This window comes from Aphelocoma coerulescens, chromosome 11, assembly GCF_041296385.1.
Source record: "Aphelocoma coerulescens isolate FSJ_1873_10779 chromosome 11, UR_Acoe_1.0, whole genome shotgun sequence".
Classification (NCBI taxonomy): domain Eukaryota; kingdom Metazoa; phylum Chordata; class Aves; order Passeriformes; family Corvidae; genus Aphelocoma; species Aphelocoma coerulescens.
Window position 1 is genome coordinate 2,266,695 of NC_091025.1, and position 22,138 is coordinate 2,288,832.

Sequence of the window (22,138 nt, forward strand, 5' to 3'; positions counted from 1 at the left end):
TTTGCTTTTATCTCAGAGGCCCAGCACTGTCAGGCATTAAATCAGAAATTATGGAATGATTTGGATTGGAAAGGACCTTAAAGATTGTCTGATTCCATGGGCAGGGGCACCTTCCACTAGCCCAGGTGCTGGATCCATGCTGCAATACCCAAGTTATTGGGAGTAGTGACCAGCAAACTTGTTTTTTTATCAAAATTCCTCCATTTTTTCATGCTGTTTCTCCAGCCTAAACCCCTCTGTCCCTGTGTACATATCAGTGGTAAAATGGGATAAACCAGGTGGACGTTGCTACAAAGTGAAAGTTGTGGCACTGGGAAGCTCCTGTACCTGCTGACACATAAACATTTTGGGGATCTGTGCTCTATCTGGGCTTTTCTTTTGTAAAATTAAGTTTAAAAATTTGCCTTATGCAAGTTGGGAAAAAAAAATACAGATGGGTTCTGAGAGAAGGATGTGGAGCTCTCATGAAAACCAGCAACTGTAACATGCAGTGTAAAATGTGCTTTTTATTCCTATTTTGATCAGAGATTTAGGGCTGTTCAAAGCCGTTTTCACATACGTGGAATTGTTTTAAGTGGAGGTAACTTTGGGAAGTGGAGGCATTCCCTGTTCTCAGGACCTGGCTGTTGTTGTGCTGGAAGCTGCAGGCAGGCTTGTTCACAGGTTTTGAGGCACTGACAGATCTCACTGGTCGAGCAGAACAGAGATAAACACAGATTCTTGAATTACATATAATTAAAATTCCAGGAGGGATGTGTTGCTTTCTGTCCCTCTTCCCACTTTCCTACAATGTAGTCAGGTTTTAATAATGGTTTTAACACCACTTGAACAAAATAAATTCAAATAAAGGTTGGGCATTTTTTGTCTCCCGAGCCATTCCCAGTAGCAAGGTGGTTAAAAAAAAAGTCACGAGTTAAAATTGCTTTTCACTATTTTGTTTTGCAGGCAATCCTCTGCTGGTAGCAAAGAAAAATTCAGGAAATTCCATTTTTATTCCAAAGTTCAGGAGGAGCTATGTGACCCATGGGAAGCCCCATGCACAGAGCTAATTTTTAACAAGCCTGTAGTTGTAGAGTTGGGGTAATTCCCAAAAGAGAGTAGTTACGGTTATCACAGCTGAATGAAAAAAAAAAGCTTATTTTTATTTGTTCAAAAAAGCAATAGGAATTTTCCATGCTCCAGAGATGTTGTTAATTACACTTCTACTGTAAGGTTCCAAGGATTTGGCCATTAGGTGGATAGCACTGGAGGCAAGTCCTGCTCTCTGCATGTGACATATTTTAGCAATGTATTAAACATAGTCAGTGACCACAGCATATTTTCCAAAAGCACAGAGGAATGAAGTGCATTAGACCAGATGTTGAAGTGCAGAACAAAAGAATCTTTATTATAAAGACAACATAAGTTACAAACATCCCAGTACAGAGACTCTGCAGGCTTCATCCTGTCACAGCTCTCAGTGCTGAGTAAAATCCTGATTGGTCACAGCCTCTGGGTGAAGTTTTCTGCACTGGAGGCTCTTTGTTGGGGTTTTGAAGTTGCTCATCCCTGCTCCGACCCTTTGCAGGTGGCACTTCCCATGTCCCTCCCCAGAGCAGCCTGGCCAATGATTTCCTCGACTGAACAAGTCTCATTTTCTGCAAAGTGACAGAAACTCTCCTATTCTTGTGTTTCCTGTATATTTATCTTGCCTTTCCGCTGTTGCCACACAAAACCCTCCAAATTGTCTCCACGCCAGCCTGATTTCAAATGAGGCAACTGTTGAAATCTGATCCTTATAGAGTGAAGCTGAATCATAATTCTTGCAACACGGGATCTAAGGATAGGCACAAGCTGCTGCTGGAGAGCGAGGAGTAAAGCTTTGAGATGGAAAATGGGGGCAGGAGGCTTTATTCTACAATCTCGTCCCCATTTAGCTCTGCTGAGCACAGGAAAACCAATTGCTTAATTGGAGGGATACTCTGAGTCCACACACAAGGTCCTGCAAAGCCTTGATGTGTCCCAGGCTTGGATAAATACATGGAATAGCACATGACTGAATAAAAGTCTGTGGACACGAAGCAAAACGAGCTCTAAATGCATCTCAGAAATGTATTGATTTAATTCTCAATCAATATTAGGATGTAAATATAGCCCTGTTTGCAGCATTCCTGTTGAGCCCAGGTGGGATGAGTTGGAGGTGGGTTGTGGTGGTTGTCACGTGCAGCAAACGTTGGTGTCTGAGTTATTTCATGACAATAGTTAGCAGAAATGTGTGATGTCAGCCTTCCAGAACTTCTCACCACTATTTTTGCCTCTCTGTTTTCCTTGGCAAAATGTGTTTGTACGGTCTTGCACCTTTTTTTGTCTCCCACTTCCTTGACTCATTCTTTTTCCATAAGAAACCAGGCTGCAGGAGCTCTCGCAGTCTAATGGCGATCGACAGCCTTTTCCTCTTGAAATGTTTGACACCAGTTGTTCAGGCTGCTGAAGGCAGGCAGAAAACACAGGGGGAGGAAATAAAAAGCTCTGAAATCTGTTTTGTTCAGGTCCAGACATTAGAGTGCCTTGTTCTGCATCAGTTGTGGAGCTGGATTATTCTATTTTTAAGTAACTACATCATCTCAAACAATATTGGGTCAACTACTGGTAGGGTAGGGCTTAAAGAAATATTTAGGCTATGATAATCCTTCAGGAAAAATCTCCCTCTCCCAACTGTATATAATTTTTCAGCTGTTTGTGTATGTCCTTGTTCATTTTGCCTCTGAAGGGAGAGCTCTGCTTCTAAACTTGAGCAGTGTAGGTTGAGATCACACACCAGGCACCACGTTCCTGACCTTCTGTCTCTGCCACATGAGTTGTCTGAGGAGTATCAAGTATTTAGAGTGAATTCTAGAAGTCAAACCCGAGGATTAGTGTGCTCCAAAAAACATGTTTTGATGTTGCATATTTTCCCCTGTGCTAGAAGATTATTGTATATTAAGGAATTTCTTGATGATGGATAAATCATGTTGCTCAATCTGGAGCTGGGAGGTCAGTTCAGGTTGGAGGTTTGATTTTGCAATCAGTACTCAAGTTTAGGGTTTAAAAAAACCATCAGAAATGTTGCATTTCACCTCAAGTTTTTATTGATAGTTCAGTTGTCCTCTGCTTACAGAAGCCCATTTTATGTCCCCAAAGCCAGGGTTGAGTGGCCCATCCTTGGGCTGTTGTAGAGGTGGGAGTGGAGCTCCTCACTCCTGAGGCTGCACTTGGGCTCTGGCAAACTGATGTTGTCAACTGTTAATAAGTTAACTTTTATCCTCTCTCAAGGTTGGAGTCAGCATTTCTTTGTCACTGTCATTGCCTCCTTTTCCCTGTCATGAGCCTTGTCAGGAGAGATCTGGGGTGGCTGAATAGGACAGAAAGGGAGGGGAGGGAGCATGGACACTCCTCTAACTGGGTGGGAAGTTGGCTCCTGGCTGTCTGCTCATGCAACACCTGTCACAACCTTTCTGTTCCAATCTGAAAATGCTTCTGCCTGAGGTTTGGAATCCATGGCCCCCATTCCTTCCCTTTGTGCTCCACAGGGAGGACTCCCAGGTCACCCCTGCAGTGGAAAGTGATGCTCTGTGTGTTACGTGGCTCTTTTGGAGTTCATATCACAGAGGTTTCTTTAATTTCCTCTGAGCAGTTTTGGTTGTGCCTACACCATATGCCTTGATCACATATTCCCCTAAAATAATGGGTATGAAGTATTTACCTGAGGGCCTTATCCTGCTGATTGGTTCTCTAACTTTAGTCTTGTTTGGACTTCCTGCTTGTTTTTCCTCAGTAAAGAGGTGGAATCACTCTGCTTGGGCAGCTGTTGGTCCCTACCTAATTAACTGCTGAGCCCGTTGATTAAATTCATTCAAATTTGACAGAGCTATTTAGAGATTTTATTTACAGTTGTGTCTGGATAGAAGAGACTCATTCATGCTTCCTCCAGGAGAGGTAAGAACAGCTGAGGTGCAGCATGGATCCATGGGAAATATGGCTTTGCTCCTTGGTAATCCATAGAATCCCAGAATTTGTGTTGGAGGAGACCTTAAAGCTCATCTCATTCTACTCCTGCCCCCTTCCACTAGCCCAGGCCACTCAGAGCCCCATCACTCATCTTGCTTTTATTTATCCTTGTGTTAAATAAAGGTTTGTGTGCTGGACAATACAATTTCCTTATTAAACATTAGGAAATGAGCAGTTTTCTGCTACAATAGGATTTGACAAAGAACACTTAATTTGGAGTACTCTGAAGTCCTTTCAGTTTGGCTTCAGTGGGAGCTGGATAATACTTTTGTTTATAATTGATTTAATCAAGCTACTCTGAAAAATCTCAGTTCTAGGAATAGGATGCTGGTAAATCCATCTGTGCCAAGAATTTACCTCAGGCACATTCCTGATCTTGGATAAGGACAGTGTAGTCATCAATATCTCCTGTGAGATTATAAACTCATTTCATATTATTTGCCTTTTTCCGTGGCTTTCAAGAAGCACTGGAGGCCATACGTAGGATGTGCATTCCTAGAAGGATTCTCCCATTTCCCAGTCCATGCCTATGGAGTCCTGGAAGTGCCTCCAGTGGCACATGAGTTGATAATGAAGGTGAAATTAATGGTCATTACCTCAACAGTTCTGGAAGCAGCAGCATGACCTTCTCCTTGTAATGGAAACAACAAAGCAACTTCAGCTTTTAATTAAAATTGCATTAAATGGAGAAAAACAGTTTTTCTCAGATCTTAATGGCAGTGGCTTCATGCAGCCCATCTTCTGAGGCAGAAAAAAAGGTGTTGGGAGAGCTTTTCCTGTGGTGGAACTAATGCTTAAACCTGCATTTTTACTGAAAAATCCTTAATTAAAGGCAGGAGATGAAATTTGAATTTTAAGAAATTACTGAAGGATAACAAATATGTAATTCAAGACTCTAAAACCCCAAAAAAACACCCAAGAAGGTGAAAGTTAACTGCTGATTTTTGCCTCCTGGCTCATTCCTACTGCAACCTGATGGGAAATGGCTCCGTGGGGCTGGACATTCCCATGTCTGCTGCTTGCAGATTGAGTGAGGGATGTGAGAAATGTTCAGAAATGCTCAGCTGTTCCTTGTGCCTTCAGAATGCAGCACCCTGGAACATCTGGGAATGCCTGTTCTGAAATAGCCCATTTTGCTGCCATCTTAAACAGAGGCAGGCAAGAATTTAGGAAAGAATTTAAAAGAAATTGCTTGCTTATCCTATTTATCCCTTAAATGAAATTGGATAAAAATTGCCACTTTAGAGAAGAAAATAGGAGTGATTCATATGTATTCCTAGAAGTCAGGAGGTCCCTGCCCATTTTACATACTGTCACCACTGTACTAATGACTAAATGGCAATTTTCTGGTGCGTGTCATGCTTAGGAAGCTTTTACAGCTGGTTAGTTGTTGGCTGGTAAATGTTCCTTGCCTTCCCTTAACAGTTTATTCCTAAATCCCCCCATTTTCCAAAGCATATTTTTCATTTCCATCTACCTTTCCATTTAGATGAATTCTTGCCTCCAAAAACTGAGGGTAATAGGCTTAAAGTACAATAATTTTTTCAGTAGGTACCTGGAGTTTTTACAGGTGTCTGAATATACAAGTTAAAAATGGTGTCATCTCTCAGAGACTTTTGGGTCCAGACCTGAAAATATCTGGGTATCTAAAATAAATCTGAGGTTTCTTGCTTGCCTTTGATGTCAGCATTGGAATTTTCACAGGGGGGCTTTTCTCTGCCAATATGGGAGGCTGTAATTTTGGAAAGAATCAGACTGCAGCAGGGAAAAGATAGCAGATATTGTAGGACTGGAGCAATGGGTGATACTGGGAATTGGAAATAATAAATAAATGAAATTGGGGCTGTTCAACCGGCAGTGAAGCTGGAGAGGGGCTCCATCAGGAACTAGAGTGACAGAACAAGGGGGAATGGCTTCAAACTGAAGGAAAATAGGTTTGGACTGGGTATTAGGAGGGAATTCTTGGCTCTGAGGGTGGGGAGGCCCTGGCACAGGGTGCCCAGAGAAGCTGTGGCTGCCTCTGGATCCCTGGAAGTGTCCAAGGCCAGGCTGGATGGGGCTTGGAGCATCCCTGGCTTAGTGAAGGGTGTCTCTGCCCATGGCAGGGGTGGGATGGGATGATCAAGGTCCCTTCCCACCCAAACCATTCCATAATATGAAAGAACAAAGCTGAGAAGAGTCAAAGCAGTGGAATTCTGTCCATTAATTCAGTTATTTTGGGGTTGTTTAAAGGAAGTTGTGTTCTTGTGTTTAATGGCAGCTTAATGTAGTTTTGATAAATGGCATGTGTTGGAAAATGCCAGAGCAGAGCCTGATCCTGAGACCTGGATGAAGAGACTGGACAGCTGTTGGGGAAGGGAAGCATCTGGAGCTGTTCTTGGGCTGATTCTAGGGAGTAAATTGAGAGTGAAATCTCCTTTGGGGATTGCAGATAGTGGGAATTGCGAGAAGTTTGAGGGGTGATACTGCCCCAAACCCATGTGAACATGGTCCCTTGTACTTCCCTACAGCATTTCATGGAATCGTGGATCTGATCCATATGGTAGATCTGTTCCTTTGTGCCACACAAGTAGAGGAGACAAATAGTCAACTTTGGCATTGTTTAGTGCTTTGAATTTTCATTTCTAATTTCATTTTCTCTTGTTCTTTTAAGCTGGAGAGTCACAGGCTGTAATTATGCAAGACAATACTTTTGATTAAAGTAAATTTTCTTTCTTGGGTGCACAGAAATGCTAAGCTAAAAGGTTAATGTTTCATTTGCTTTCTGACTTGTTCTTTTATCTCTCCCTGGAAAAAAGAAGGAGAGGACTTGCTGTGCTGCACGACTTCCCTGCCTGGAGTGGATGCATTTCATCAGTGGAGGGTGCGGGTGCTATTTTTAACCATCACTCAGAGGGGCAGCCCTGCTAAAATTACATCATTAATATCCCCAGCTGAAAGGAAATGGCAGAAAACACAGCAGGGCCTTCAGAGTTTCTCCCTGTTGTGTTTTCCACTCCTGGGGGTGAATTATTCCAGGTGTATCATTCCAGCAGAGTTGTTTGCAATCACACCCTTGTGAACAGGTCCGAGGAAAAGCGTAATAAGTGCATTTGTCTGCAAAAACAGCAGGTGTGAAATAGGTCTCAGTGGCTTGGAGAGCTCCAAGTTTGTATTCCCTCCTGTTCCTGTTATTAAATAGTTCAGGGATTTGCTGAATATCTGGCTATTGCAAAAGAAAGTGGGGACCTAGAGCTTTAAACAGTAATTTTTGCTAGAAGTGGGGTTTGTTTCATTCTGTAGGCCCTGCTAAAGGATCTACTGGCAAGTGTGGAGTTTCAGAGCTTCAAGGCTTTGAGGTTTTTAGTGGATGGGGTCTGGTGTTTTTTCCATTCTTTTAAGCTCAGTTTTTGGGCATTCTCATTGCCCTGGCAAATAAAATCTACTTTGGTCTTTTCCCTTCTGTATTTGCCTCATAGATGTGTTATAGCTGTCCAATAGTTGTGTAGTGTCTCCAAATCAGTTTAACTGCTGAATTTGAACCTTTCTTCTCTTTGAATCACTGGTCAAATCTTGTCTGGGATCCAAAAAGAAGGAACAATGAGTTGTACAAAAGTAGAAAAGGGAACAAGAATATTGAAGCCTGAGAACAGAGACACAAAAATTGCCACAAAAGGGGAACCTCACAGAAGTGGCTGTGCAGGGATATTTGTTTCTCACTGAACTGAGCACTTGAATGCATTTGTGGCTCTTGGCAAGACTGTCTGTACTCAAGGATTTTTCTATTCCACATGAGTCCCTTAGTCTGGTGTTTTTACATAGAGAATAAGAGAATTTTTTTTGTTGTTAACAAGGCTATAATTCCTTAGAAAATAAAAATTGAAACTGCTATAACATGACTTTGTCCTTGCTGCTGCTTGTTATTGCAGCCTTAGTCATGAGTTTCCAGTGCTGAGCCCAGTCTCAAAAATGCAGCAAACAGCACGTGCTTATTTACAGGAGCATTAAACCCTGCTGGCCTGCAGCAGCCCTTCCAAACCAGGCAAGCTGCTCGGTTCATCTGCCTTGGGGACTGAAATGCTGCATTTTCTCTGGAGCTGGAATCTCTTAACTCCTTTGGGTAGGGATAGGAATCCTTGGAGCCATCTGATCCCGGAGCTGTGGTGTTTTAGCACCAGATGCCCTTCAAGCCAGGGCACGTTGGCTGAGCAGCTGCGGCCTCGTCCCCTCCCTCTGGGCTCCAGCCATGCCGATATATGGTTACAAACTGCACCCTCGGGCTGGGAAACAAACCCCTCTGTGTTGGGAGAAATGTATATTTATATATGTAGCACTCAGCTCCTGCCTTGGGGTCTCTGAAAGTTGAAATTGTGCTGGGCAAATCCTCATCGGATGCACTTGGGATTGGGTTTATGCAGTGAGGGCTGGGGTGTTTTAATAGAGCAGCAGTGGATTATGATTAGCTAAGTGGTCTTAAATCAGCTTTATTCATTCATTAAGTGAATAAAATCGTGAGTGATGAAGGAAAACTAATGGGTAGTAACAGCCTTAGCTCAGTTCCCATTTTCCTCACCTCCAGCAAAGGTGGTCTGTAGTTAGTTCAAGCTGCACCCAAAGGTGCTTTGGTGCATTATTTCACTGTGTGTTGCTGTGAGACTCAATTTGTCCATTGGTATTTAGGACACTGCTCTGAACTTCAAAGCAAACACCAGCTCAGATTCCCAGCTGTGGTGACCACCTGAATGTGTCACTTTTTCCCTGTTCTGGTTTCCTTTCTGAGGTTTGAATCCTCTCTCTGAGCTCAGGGTAAGCACCTGCTCTGTGCAGACCTCAAACTTCAAAGGCTTTGGCTGAACTGGGTTTGTTCCTCTGGTGATCTTTGGGATTTAGGGAAGTCTGGGGTTTCTGGGCTTTGCTGCACTTTAGCACAAAAAGTAAAGTTTTCCACAGAAAACTGACTTTGCATGTGGAATTTTGTAGGTGAATACAACCTTCAGATCAGAATTAATCACGAGGCTCACCTTCGGTTTGAGGGGGCTCAGGGAATTTTATGTGCCAGAAAAAATCCTTTCTGGGGAAAAGCAGGAGATTTCTCTGTGACGAGCAAAGCTTCTCTTAAGAATGAGAAACAAAGCCAACATTTTGTTTAAAAGTGCTCTAAGAATAGTAAATAAAATAAGCACTCCATCAGATAAGACCAGACTAAATATACAATTGCGTCTTGCTTACCCAGAAAGTAAAATTATTTATATCTGAAGTTGAACATTTCTCTTGATTTCAGAGATGTTTTTGTTAGATAAATTCAACACAGGCAGCCTGCTTATTTAAATTGCCTGCACAAGGCTGGATGTTCATGGTTACTGAAGCTGCCCTTCACCCCAGAGTTTGGGGTTTTGGTCACTGTTGCAGGAATTCTTTTCCATGTTTCTGAGCTAACTGGGAGAAGGAAAATGAGTGACTGGGCTGCATCCCTGAGCAAACAAAGACCAGAGCTGCATTGAAAACTTACACGTGCCCTTCTCACTTGTATGCAAATAGTTCATTAGCTGCAGTTCCAGGTGGAATTAGGCAGTAAATACAGTGTGCAAATTAAATTCCTGGAATCTTTTAAAAATGCAGCCCCCAGGGCACAAAATCTGAGCTCGTGTTAGACTCTCACTGTCACTGATATGTCTGAATTCGTTTTAGGATACCTTTCAACCTTCAGTGTTGCCCATATTTACCTAAAATCATGCTTGGAAATGCCATGGTGTTAAACCCCATCCTTCAGGATTCCTTTTTCCCTGTGTTCTGCCTGATATCCTGAAGAGCCGCAGCTATGCTTAGTTAGAGCTGTTTAAGTTAAGGAATATGTTGCTGGGTTGTCCCTCATGTCAGACTCTTGCAGCCTTTCCTGGCTCTATACCATAACTTTTTCCACCCAGAGCACCATTCCATATCTCAGCAGCAGATCCTGGTGGATGTTCCCAGGCCCAGCACCTGCTCAGTGCCATGTGTTGGTGCTCGGATTTAGGAGCTGTTTCACAAATACAGCCAATCCAGCAGCCCTTTCTGGGTAATTTATTCTGCAAAAGCTTTTTCTGGCCTCAGAAAAGACGAAAAAAACTCGGTAACTTGTCAGGCAGTTGTGTGCTCAGTGGCCATGGCAGGAGGGAGCAGGGAGGCAAAGTGCTCCTGGCCTCAAGGATTTGGGAAGAAAACCCTTCAAAACAGTGTTTGAAGCCGTGTCTCGATTTTTTTCAAAGCAGCTGAGTGGCTCTTCAGGGTTTTACATTTTCCTGTCCAGATGGGAGTTTTCTCCAGCCTCCAGCACAGGCACTTTGGGGTTTAGCGAAGCTTTTGAATCCAGGGAAATTGCACAACCCATCTTTAGGTTGATTGACTTTTGTGGTTGGCTGAAGTGCTGACAGGATCATTCAGGAAAATGCATGAATTCAGTTAAAAGCTGAGATATACAGGCTTTTTTTTTTAATATCTGTCTGTTTTGGAGAAACATAAGAAGGTCACTTAGTTGGCAGCTAAAATCAGCCGAAGTGAGGAAATAGCAGGGGCATGAAAATTCTTCATTTGTTTGGGGTGAGTGCTACAATCCCAGCGTGTTGTTGCTTCTTCTGGGCTGCCAAAACTCAACTCATGGCCTTGGTTTTTAAAAAAGCTGTGTAATTATTTCCTGTGGAATACTGCACTTCATAGGCTCCAGCCTTGCTCTTCAATTAAAGCAGGATTGATTTGTCACCTGAACTCATGGTGGAGGTATGTGTTGGTTTGGATCTTAAATATTCTGTATGTTGGAAGAACCCTTATTTTTCACACAGGAAAATGCCAGTTCTGAGAGCTTTTCCTCTGCTGACAGAAATTTTTCATTCTGTCCGTGAAACTTTAATTTCCAGGGTTTTCCTGTGGGGGAGCAGCCAGCCAGAAGACTTTCTTGCTAACTAGTAAAACTGCTCTGTTTGCTTACTAGTTTTTTCCCAGCTGCACCTTCCTTTTCCATGGAAAAGCTGTTGTCTGCTCATCCACTTTTAGTTTTAAGGGATACCAGCAGAAAACTGGACGTGGATCCTGTCATGATGCTGAGCAGGGTCCAAATGGGCCCAACTCAAATTGGATCTTCCTTTTTCTGTAGCACTTCAATAATTTTAAATTTAAACATTGATTTTTTTTCAACTCAACATTCGATTTAAGTATTCCTTAGCAAGCAGCAGCTTTATATTTGCAGAGAGTATTTGGGGTCACTTCACTGTTTCAGGCCTCTTCACACGGTGTTTTCTCCATCCATAACCACTGCAGGATGTGAAAACAGGTTAATATCTTTATAAATTATCCTCCTGGAGAGGTCAGAGATGTCACTTCTCGCTAATATAATAACAAAAGGTCATTTTCACGTGACAAGTCAATGCAACAAACTGCAGAGAGAGTTGCTGCATCTACTCCTACATTTGCCTTTTCTAGAAGTAGTAAAATCAGATGATTTTCAAAAAGAAACCTCTGTTTCTTTGCCTGTTTTCCCTCCCTTTTAAGGGAATATTTGAAACACTTCTGGATGCTGTTGAGTGGGAGCATTTTCTCCTCTGGTATCTCTATAGACAAGCTCATGGCTCGTCAATGAAGTTAATTATGCCTTTTAATTGTTTGCTGCAGTTACATGGAAGAGTGTATTTGATGTTCTTTGCCTCCCCAGCAGCAGTTTCTGTACCTACAGCCCTCCTACAGCAAGGAGCACCTCCTGTTCCTCCTGCAGTTGGACTCTGGCCCATCAGTTGATGCAGATTAGATATCTCTGGGGAGGAATGGTTTGTGCAGGAGTTAATGTGTCATGGAACAAGCCAAGGTGTGTTTTTGCTGCCTGTGGAATAGAGCAGAGTTCAAGCTGAATGGTTTCAGTGTCATCTTCTCCAGATTTGAGGGGGTCAGAGCCTGCTGGAGGCAAGGTTGGAAGTTTGAAGTCAGGCTTTGGGATGCTCTTCCAGGGAAATCTTCCTCTGAAATCATCCCAGGCACAGATGAGCAGTGCCAGCTCTTTCTTGGCTTTAGTGACAGAGCTATTAGAAGATAATATTGTCATTCTATGGTTTGTTGAAAGGAGTTTTAGTAAATAAACATGAGACTGACCTGATTTGAGCTCCTGGGACATAGTTCCTATCCCTGGAGGTGTCCAGGGAATGACTGGATGTGGCACTCAGTGCTCTGGGGATTGGTCACAGGTTGCACTCGATGACCTTGGAGCTCTTTTCCAACCAAAGTGATGCTGGGATAGCACCAACAGCAACTTCTTGGCATCCTGAAAGGTGTTGATTGTATTTAGATCTCAGTCCTCATCCTACAGACTCAAAACCTAATATTTGATTCTGCAGGATTTCCTCAGGCCTTCAATATTCCAGTTATAGGATAATTTAAATTTTGAGAAGTAGGAGACAGGGAAATCAAATTTAGTGATGAGAAAACATAGCCCTTGTGTGTTTGTGCAGAAGAGGATCAATGTGTGTGCTGGGAACAAGAGGGTATCCTGATTTTTTTCATTCCCCATCATAGCCTGGATCAAAAGCTTTAGAAAGATTAGAAAAATGAAAGCAGGAAGTTTTCTGCAAAACAGCCAAAAAAACCTCTCTTAAGCTGATACTTATAAGCAGTAAAAAAACCCAAACAAAAGCCCCCCAAACCCCTTTAATTTCTGGTGTTTTGTTGCCATGAATATGTATTGCCTGTAGCAAATAAGCTCTTCTTTCTGTTTCCCTTCTCTCTTGCCTGTGTCTATGGGAATATAAATCCTGGTGGGTTTGTGGGGACCCTCTGTGGGATTTTTTTTCCTAGATCTTGGCCTCTAATGGGCAGCAGGAATTGGGTAATGCTGCTTTGGAAGCATTTCTTCAGCACACCGAGGGGAGATGCCATGTGAAAGTGGTGGTGCTGCATTTCTTCCCACTTCTGTGTAAACAGGGATGTGGAAAGGATTTTATGAGTTCCCTTTTGTTCCACTTTTTCAGCACAAACTCAGTTGCTGTCGTGGTATTTGATGCCTCTTTCCATGAAGGTACAACTTCATGAATGAGAATTTAATAAATCTTTTAATCCAGAGGCATCATTTATGATTGATTATGGCCTCCTCTAGAAAGGATTTTACTTAGGATTTTTTTTCCAGCTTAAAAATAACTTGCAGCCTTTCTGCTGTTTTTGGTCAAGTACCACGAACCAAGATGTTCAACCCAGTTTCAGGAGACTCAGATTTTGCCACCTGGAGAGTGGCATTTCCATGCTACATCCCACACAAACTGAGCCTGCATCCAGGGATTTAATCAAAGGAAAACTGCTAGCCTAGGTACGGAATGGTGAAATACTGGATTTTATGGAAAAGGGCTGGGCCACAATCAACACTCCTGATTTATCTTGAATTACTTTACTTTTTCAGGAGGAGCACAAAATTCTTAGTGGGGATTGAGGCACTGATCTGTCTAACCCTTTTATTAGGATGGATCCAGAAGTTGAAAAGAGGGAAATATAAAAAGATCAATATCCAATGGGATATTGAGATGGCTTCCCAAAATGTCTCTTCTGCCCTTGCCTACGTCCAGTACATGTTGACCAGCCAGGAATGGCAAATCCTGAAGGGTTGGAATTGGCCTTTTGCTTTGTGTAGCTGCTGACATTTTGGGAAGAGGAGGAGCTCCAAGCTTCTGCTTTTTTGGAGGTGGAGGCAAGAAATCCGAAGGATTTAACATGTGGTCATGAGCAGAGGGAGGGAATTGTGTCCTGTCACAGAAGCACTGAACTGAGCAGATGAGAAATGCTCCCAATATCAGCCAAAAGGGTGAAAATCCTGGTCTGGAATAGGAGAACAGACCCGAATAAAATATGTTCAAGCTCCCTGGACCTGTTTTCCCTGGATGTTGTGGAAGGGGGTGGGAGGCAGTGTTTGAAAAGGAGACAGATGACGTAGCTCCTGTCCTGGCTGTGATTCCTGGCTGTGCCTCAGTGCTGGAGTATTCCACACACAGTCTTCCATGCTGGGTACAATGAAATGCACTTAAAAACTGCATGGAAAATGCTTCTCTTTTGTTTTAAGAAAGCAGAAAATAATAATAATTTAAAAAAACCCTAAGGAATGATGCCAGAAGATTCTGGGAGCACCAAGGGTGCCACAGCCTCGCTGGAGCTTCTCTGAGAGCCCTGAGCTTCTCCAACCCCCTTTGTTTTCCTCTCCCCCTTTCCTGGGGGATCTCGTCCAGCTGTTCCACTTACCTGCTGGAATTTCTCAGATATTTATGGATAAATCTCCACAGCCAAAAGCCTTGTGTGCCCCTTTGCCAGTGCAAATATACTCTGGGAATCTCCTGAATTAGAAACTTTACCTTTTTGTATCCCCTGGGCTGGGAAGTTGGAGTTTTGCTGAATTCAGCATCCTGAAAAGACATCAGTATCATGTGTCCTTAATTCTGTAAAAAGGTTTTTCTGCTCCTGGACTCATTTATTGGGATATTGAGTAGAGTCAGCTCTTTAAGCTTTTGAGAGTAAAAGCAGTAAATAAAAATCCCTTTTTTTTTTTTTCCCCTTGTGCTTGGTGGCTGGCACCTTTTCTTCTGGAGTTCTTTATCACTGATTGAATAAAGTTAAGCTTCAGGGTAGGTTTAGGAAGGTTATTTTAATGAAACCAACCAGAAGTTAAACAACACAAAGAGCAGGTGAGAGGCCACAGAAGAAAAACATACAACTTGAGAAATTAAACAAGATTTCTTTAGGCAGGTGATACTTTTCATGGTGTTAGCTGGCTGGGAGAAAATTCCTGGAACTGTGTATAATAAATACCAGGAATCATCCAGTTGGTTGTCCCTAAAGCCTGTCCTGCAGGACACTGAACTGTATTTCATGCTCTAGAACAGACCTAATCTTACAAGATCAGTGCAAAAATCTTTACCTAAAGGTCCATTTTTCTAATTGCAATCATTTTCCATGGATAAATTCACTGCAGTGGATTTTATTCACTGGGCAAGTTCAGCCCAGAAGTTGAGCAGGAAAAGGTTGTGTCACTGTCGGCACCACAAAATCCAGGGGTGATTTAAGGTTTGTTATTAACCCACAGAGTAAAACAGGAATAGCTTGATTTTATGTCTCTGGGTAATCCAATTCTGCTTGAATTGCTGGAGATGAAAAATGAATGACTGGAAGAGATGGGATTTGAATCCTTTAGAATAGCAAATGATAAGAACAGTTGCAGGAAAGTGATGCTGGGTTTGCTATAAACAACAAATGTTGCGTAACACCGGCTGTTTTTCAAAACCAGATGTTGCAGCAGTTGACACCAGGATTTCTGCAAGTTATTTGCTCATCCTTCAGCTGCTTCACCACATCTCCCCTCTCAATACCCATTTTATACATCCTTTCTCGTTATAATCCTGTATTACTTACAATTCCAATCAATGTTCAGTGCATTTTAACTGTGATCACAATTCAGGGGGCTCTGAATTCTCTTAAATAAATGTACTGAGGTTTTTTGTTTTGTTTTGTTTTTTTAATTAACCTTCTGCATGTTCAAATCTTCATGTTCAAACCTTCATGCCACTAAATGTTGTCTGGATGGCTCAGCAACGTCTGGGGAGCAGATTTATCCCTGTGGTGCTCAGCATGTGGCACAAAATCATTTCAGAAGCGTGAGAGGAACCCACTGAAATCTTTTGAAAGGAACAAACCTCTACAAAAAGCAGAATGTGCAGGAGAAAGTAGTAAGTAATGAATTGCCATTATTCATAAGCCCAGGGATTGATGGAACTGTATTTGGGAATTACATGGAGGAGGAACAGTTGTGGGGATCAGAAAAGGAATGTTCATCCTCTCCGTGTAAAGACAGGCACAATCATTGTAGATCTGAGTTTGGAGGCTCTCAAAATTTTCACTGCATATAGGACTCAAATAGATTTTTAAGCAGCCAAGACCCAGGTAGCAGCATTTTTAAATGAACAGGACCTGCTGTGCTCCCCTGAGACCCCACCTGCAGAGCTGCATCCAGCTCTGGGATTCCCAGTGTAAGAAGGAGCTGCTGGAATGAGTCCAGAGCAGGCCACGGAGATGCTCTGAGGGCTGGAGCCAGGCTGGGAGAGCTGGGGGTGTTCACCTGGAGAGGAGAAGGATCCAGGGAGAGCTCAGAGCCCCTGTCAGTGTCTAAAGGGGCTCCAGGAGAGCTGGAGAGGGACTGGGGACAAGGGATGGAGGGACAGGATACAGGGAATGGCTTTAAACTGAAAGTGGGGAATTTAGATGGGAAACTAGGGAAGGAATGTGAGGGAGGTGAGGCCCTGGCACAGGGTGCCCAGAGCAGCTGTGGCTGCCCCTGGATCCCTGGCAGTGTCCAAGGCCAGGCTGGACAGGGCTTGGAGCAGCCTGGAATGGTGGAAGGTGTCAGGGTTGGAATTGGATGGGCTTTAAGGTCTTTCCAACCCAGACCGTTGTGGGATTCTGTGATTGTCTGAGGACACAATAAAACATTTAAAAGGCCACAACAAAACCTTCAGGCCGTGACTGTTGGGAAACAGAGGGCACTCAAGCTCCAGATGGGCAAGAGGGTCCCTGGGGACAGGGACAAGGAAGGTGGCACCTGTTGCAATGGTGCTGCTGTAACTTCGGCACTGCAGTGTTTTGTTGGGCACTTAGGAGGAAGTTCCATGTGATAAACACTGGTTTGAGGCTTACTGATAGTAGAGAGTATAAATAGTTCTGAAAACAGGTGAACAGCTTGTAAATGGTGATTCTCTGGAAATAAAGTGACAGAATTCTGGGCTCTGCTTGTTAGGACTGCTCAGTGAAAACACACCATGCACAGCACATGTCCCTTCAGGGACCTGTCACTCACAGGTAAAATTTTAGTGACTTTGAGTTGGGATAATTCTGCTTTTGTAGTTTTAAGCCAATGTAAATTGGCTTTTTATAAGAAAAAATCCGTGTGTGTATCCCCATGAGTGCAGTCAAAAGGCAGGAGACATTTATAAGAGAATAGAAAGTCGATGAAATAATCTTTAGAAAGTTTTTCATGGTGAGTTCCTGATCTGGGTATCTTGGGAAGTGAGAGTCTCCAAGAATTCAGCACATCAAATACCTGACGTGTAAGATGGTGTCTTTAGAGGCTGAGGGATAGAGGCAGTGACCTGTCCTGACATTCCATCCTTTCCACACTCAAATCCTGTTTTTACTTACACCTTATTCCAACGGAGGCTGAAATTTCTGTGAAACTGCTGGAAGGGAGGAGTCAGGATGTCAACAGAGCCATAAAACCACACTGAACTTGTAAAACCAGGCCCTGAAAACATGGAGACTTTTTCCTTGTCCCAGTTTCCCTGGGAGGGATGGTGTTTATTCCTTGATGGTGCTAAGATAATTCCATGTGTGTGTAGTGTGTTATTACAGCGATGAGTGGGGTGATAAGGCCAGGAGGAAATAAAGAGCTTTGCTTGGAGTGGATTATTTGGGTTGAAACTGCTTGGAATGAAGCTTTCCCAAGGCTGGAAGTGAAAAAACACAGAGTGGTGGTACCAACATTCCTATCCAAGGGAAGAAGGCAGAGCTGGGCACCTGGAACACCTCCACAGGTCATGGGATGCTCTCAGAACAAGGCCTGGTGCTTCCCAAAAGTCATCACTTCTGCCTGTATTTAGGAATATCCTCCTTATTCGTCTTCTCTCTTTTTTTTTCCATAGTGAGTGTTGAAAAAGTGGAATTAAAGGGACTGGCACACAAGAAGAATGAAAGAAATGTTGAGTATTCCTTTGAGGTAAGTTTGGGTTTCCTGTGCTATGAAAGAAGGGAGGATAATGCTTAAGGAGGAGTTAAGGAAATTCTCAAACTTTATCGTTGGATCCCAAAAGTTGGTCTAGCAGGGCTCCTTTGGGATAGATGGTAGTTTTTAATTAATGATTTGAAAGTCATAAATGGCTGTGGATGATGCAGAGGTTGGTAGGTGGGGACTGGCAAAAAAAAAAAAAAGTTATTTCAATGCAGGAAGTCTTGGCAAAGTGTTTATTTAGGGGGAAATATGATGCCACACTTACAGGATGGTTACCCATATCCATGCCCATTCTTCTGCTGGAATGCAGAAGCCAGAGAGAATTTAAATCTTAATCTGGACAAAGAACAATGTGGGGCTCTGAGGGCACAGCTGCTGGAAAGAGGCAGGGAAGGGAGCCTGTGGGATGTGGTTCCAAAAGGTTGGAGAGTACAGAAAAGCTTTGGAAATTCTTCAGGACTTGAGGAAAACTCTGTGGAGTGAGAGTTGGGGGACTTGACTGGAAGGGGACTTTCACAATGGTCTAAAAGCATTTCCAAAGGGAATAAAAAGACTTCCCAGCAAAGGGGTTGCTAATCCAGCAGGAAAGGCAGCACAGGAACTGTTGTCTGTGAACTGAAGCCAGCCTGACTCCGAGTGGAAGTGAGAGCAGTGCCTGTGGAATGAGTGTGGTTCACCACACAGCACCAGAAGTGGCTTCCCCCCGGATTGACGCAGCCTCTGGAGCTTGGGTTGCTGCTCCCAATTCCGGTGGAGGGATGAGTTCATCCCATGAAACCCTGGGTGAATGGCAGGGATGGATCTGGGTGCTGCTGAGGAGCTGACAAACTGCTTTTCCTCCAGTTGGAATGAAGTATTCCAAAATCCAGGATGCACAGCCCAGAAAACGTCTCTGGTTTGTTTAATGAGGCCCCGGAGCCGAATGTGGGGTGTGAAAAGGAGAACCCAAAAGGAACCGGGCAGGAGAATCCCAATTATCCACAACTTTCACCAAGTTATTCCTTAAAACTCCCAGCCAGGGCAGAGCAGCAGCTCAGCATCTGTTGGGATGTTGGCAGCATTAACCTCTGCAGGCTTGGATTCATGGAGAATGTCCCGAATCTCCTGAATCCCTGTTTGTTCCAAATGTCATCGATCACAGACAGGATTTTTTCCAAGGGCTTTTCAAACTCTGTATGAAGCCTGCAGTTGTCTCCACTCCAATTAAGATCTCGTGAAACTTCTTTTCCTATTACAAATTTTTCTATAAATAACAGAAATTACTGTACCCAGTGTTTCCCTTGACAGCTTGAACTGAAGGGAGAGCTGAGACTTCAGCTGAGCTGATAAATTGCTGTTTGCTGGGTTAAAAACCCAATTATGGAATGTTTTTGTTCTGTTTAGGAGCTCGGGAATAGCAGGTCAATGGATGAAGCAGTTTAGTGTTTGCAGTGCTATTGTTCCCCCCATTTACAGTTCACATTATTGTTTTATAAGTCTTGAAAGTCCAAGTTAAAACAGAAGTCGTGACAATTGTTGGGTTATTACAGAGCTAGAAAAAAAAGAGAGAATTTCCTGTATTTTCTGAAATTCCTCATGAATTTAAAAAAAAAAAAATATTTACAACAAATTAAAAAAAAAAGCAACCCACAAGCTTGGTAAAACTGCTCAAGTCTTTCTGTCTTTTTTTCCCCCCCTTTTTTGTGTAACAGCTTTGCCGAGAGGAAATTCCTCCCTTATGTAATATATTTTGAAATCCTCTCCTCTCCCCACTCTTTTTTTGGCAGCTTTTGGATGGCTGGAAAAACTTTGTGTATGTTTTGAGTTGTCATTGAAACTAATGTCATGTGAGAGGCTGCTCTGTGATCCCGAAACATCCACCCAGCCCCTTCCCCTATGGATCCAGATGCCTCCCAGACGCCTCCAATGGATATTTTGAATCCATAGGGATTCATCCCTGGCCTGACTCATGCTGATGTTCCTCATGCCAAGAAATCCTGACTTTTGGCTCAGTTAAACTTCACCTCCCAAGCAATAAGTGCTTCAATATCCAAGGATGTCGTGACTCGTTTGTGTGGGAATAAATACTGAATATTCCCCTTTTTTTAGGGCATGGACAAGATGGAGTCTGGAGCAGGAGCTCCAGGTTTCCTTGGGAAGGTTTTGCTTGGTTTTTTGCTGCCATTCCCAATTTCACGTGGCATATGGAGTTGATTAATTAGCAACAGGCAGCCTTGTGTGGGGGGAGCCGTTCCTGTTGGAAAGCAGATCCTACTAAGCAGCTGTTTTCTTTAACAATAATGAGAAAAAAAAATTCCATTGCTCCATGGTTGGTTGCTTTACTCTGAATGTTTGCAGTGTGGAAGGGCTGTGTAAACTCTGAGGGGCTTTTCCAAGCATCCAGAGTAGTGTGAAATGTAAAAACAGCAAGAATTGGGCAACAATTTTATCCTTGTGCACCAAAAAAAGTGTTTCCTTGTTGATGTCACCCATCACAACATCTGTGAGGGACAGTTGATGCCAATTACTGAATTTTTAGAAACCAAATTAAAATAATTACTAAACCAAATCCTTCTTGCTCCTCCCCAAGGTCCTGTGGTCTGATTCTTCAGTGACGTTGGTAACCAAATCTTCTGCTGAAGTGACTGAATTTATTTCAAAGGTAAAGATGAAAAGAAAAACACTTTGAAAATGAAAAAATGTTTTGTCCCTCTCTCTAATTTTGTTCAATGATACTTTTCAAAATGTGCCAAGATAATTCAGATTGAATTTCATTAAATATTTGATTTGTAACTGGCAGTGGCTTGAATCTTGTAGAAATAACAAGGCTTCTTTTCACTTTTTATTTGTAATATCCTCCCCCTTTAGCTATCTCAGCTGTATCCAGAAGAAAACTTGGAGAAATTCATTCCTTGCTTAGCTGGTCCAGATTCATTTTACCTGGAACGGAACCACATGGACCTGGAATCAGACCTGAGGTATGCCGGGATTTTGTGGGGTTTTTATCTTCACACTTGGCTTCTTTCACCAAGAAAAAACCAGGAAATAGAAATATTATCTCCATATTCTAAATTACTTTAAAGAAATTAGAGCCTGATCCTCAGCTTTTTTCCTTGATGTTCCATTAATTCCAGTGCATAACAATTTTTCAGGAATTCTTCAGAAATACAGATGGTAATAATATTCTGTATTAAGCTTCCTGAAGAACTGATATTTCCTCATTCCTTGTGAAGAACAAATAGAGGATCACTGGCTCTGCAAAAGTTTGTTTTGGACTCAAAAATAACCAGAATTGCTTAAAACAATCGCTCAAAACTCAGGAAAAAAATAGAAGCCTGAATAGTCGCCCATCTGTACTGAGGAATGAGTTGTGGGGATTTTTTTTCCCCTTTCCCCTTTCATGGAGTTTTTATTTTCTCAGTTGTTTTAGGTTGTTGTGGTGTTTAATTTAATTTAAAAATGTTAGGTATGTATTTAGATATTATTAAATGATTACATTTTTTGAAGCCTTTAACAGCTAAAATATTTTTGAAGCCTTAGCTTGTACCTCCTTAAATTATCACAAACATCTGGCCATTATTTAATATAAACCAGTATTTTAAATATCATAATCTGTGGTAGATCACATCAGATTTCTCTTTCTAAATATGATTTTCCTAGGAAAATTAGAGGGACTTAAATTCTTTTCAGCTGCTACTGTCTGTATATATGCAAACTGAGATTATTGTAATATTAATATTATTCTGATCTTAGTATGATATTATTATAATATTAAACGACACTTTAAAATATTAATTAACTTCATTAGAACTTCTGCTTTACACTCATTTTCCCTAAGCCACGGTGGATATTGGTTTTCCATAGGCAGCAGCCAGCAGGTGCATGCCTGGATTATTTTTCATGGCAAAGAGCATTCCCGTTCCCTTGCTGTGCTCCAAGGAGCAGAGGCTGCAAGGAGGATTCGGGAAGCTGCAGGGAATGTGTGTGGCTGCTATTGAGGAACCACAGCCTCTCCAAATCTGGGTTAATGGAGCAGCAACCTGCACTGCCAGGGCTCAGCTGCAGCTCTGGAGCAGGGGCAGGAGCTGCTCTGAGGTGCTGCTCAGCTGTGAAATGCAGCGGTGAACTGTGGGGTTTCCAGCTGGGAAGCACCTCTGGGCACGTGGAGGTGCAAAGTTTTGGGAGATGGGTGTTTTTTCATGGAATCCCAGAGTGGTTTGAGTGGGAAGGGACCTCAAAGCTCATCCCATTCCACCCCTGCCATGGGCAGGGACACCTTCCACTGTCCCAGACTGCTCCAAGCCCCATCCAGCCTGGCCTTGGACACTGCCAGGGATCCAGGGGCAGCCCCAGCTGCTCTGGGCACCCTGTGCCAGGGCCTGCCCACCC

The 22,138-nt window shown here is 42.8% G+C and overlaps 1 protein-coding gene across 2 annotated transcripts in view; it reads left to right on the plus strand.

Moving 5' to 3' along the window:
* Nucleotides 1-22,138, plus strand: part of ZCCHC14 (zinc finger CCHC-type containing 14) — a 49,847-nt gene that overhangs the window by 16,167 nt on the left and 11,542 nt on the right. The window contains exons 1-4 of one of the 2 annotated variants that reach the window (XM_069027180.1): nucleotides 11,469-15,719; nucleotides 17,685-17,758; nucleotides 20,340-20,411; nucleotides 20,618-20,727. In XM_069027180.1, the coding sequence (XP_068883281.1) occupies nucleotides 15,563-15,719; nucleotides 17,685-17,758; nucleotides 20,340-20,411; nucleotides 20,618-20,727 (413 nt within the window). In that variant the 5' untranslated portion in view covers nucleotides 11,469-15,562. Of the gene's footprint in view, nucleotides 1-11,468; nucleotides 15,720-17,684; nucleotides 17,759-20,339; nucleotides 20,412-20,617; nucleotides 20,728-22,138 lie in introns of those variants that run through there. The other variant, XM_069027179.1, reaches the window with a different exon arrangement.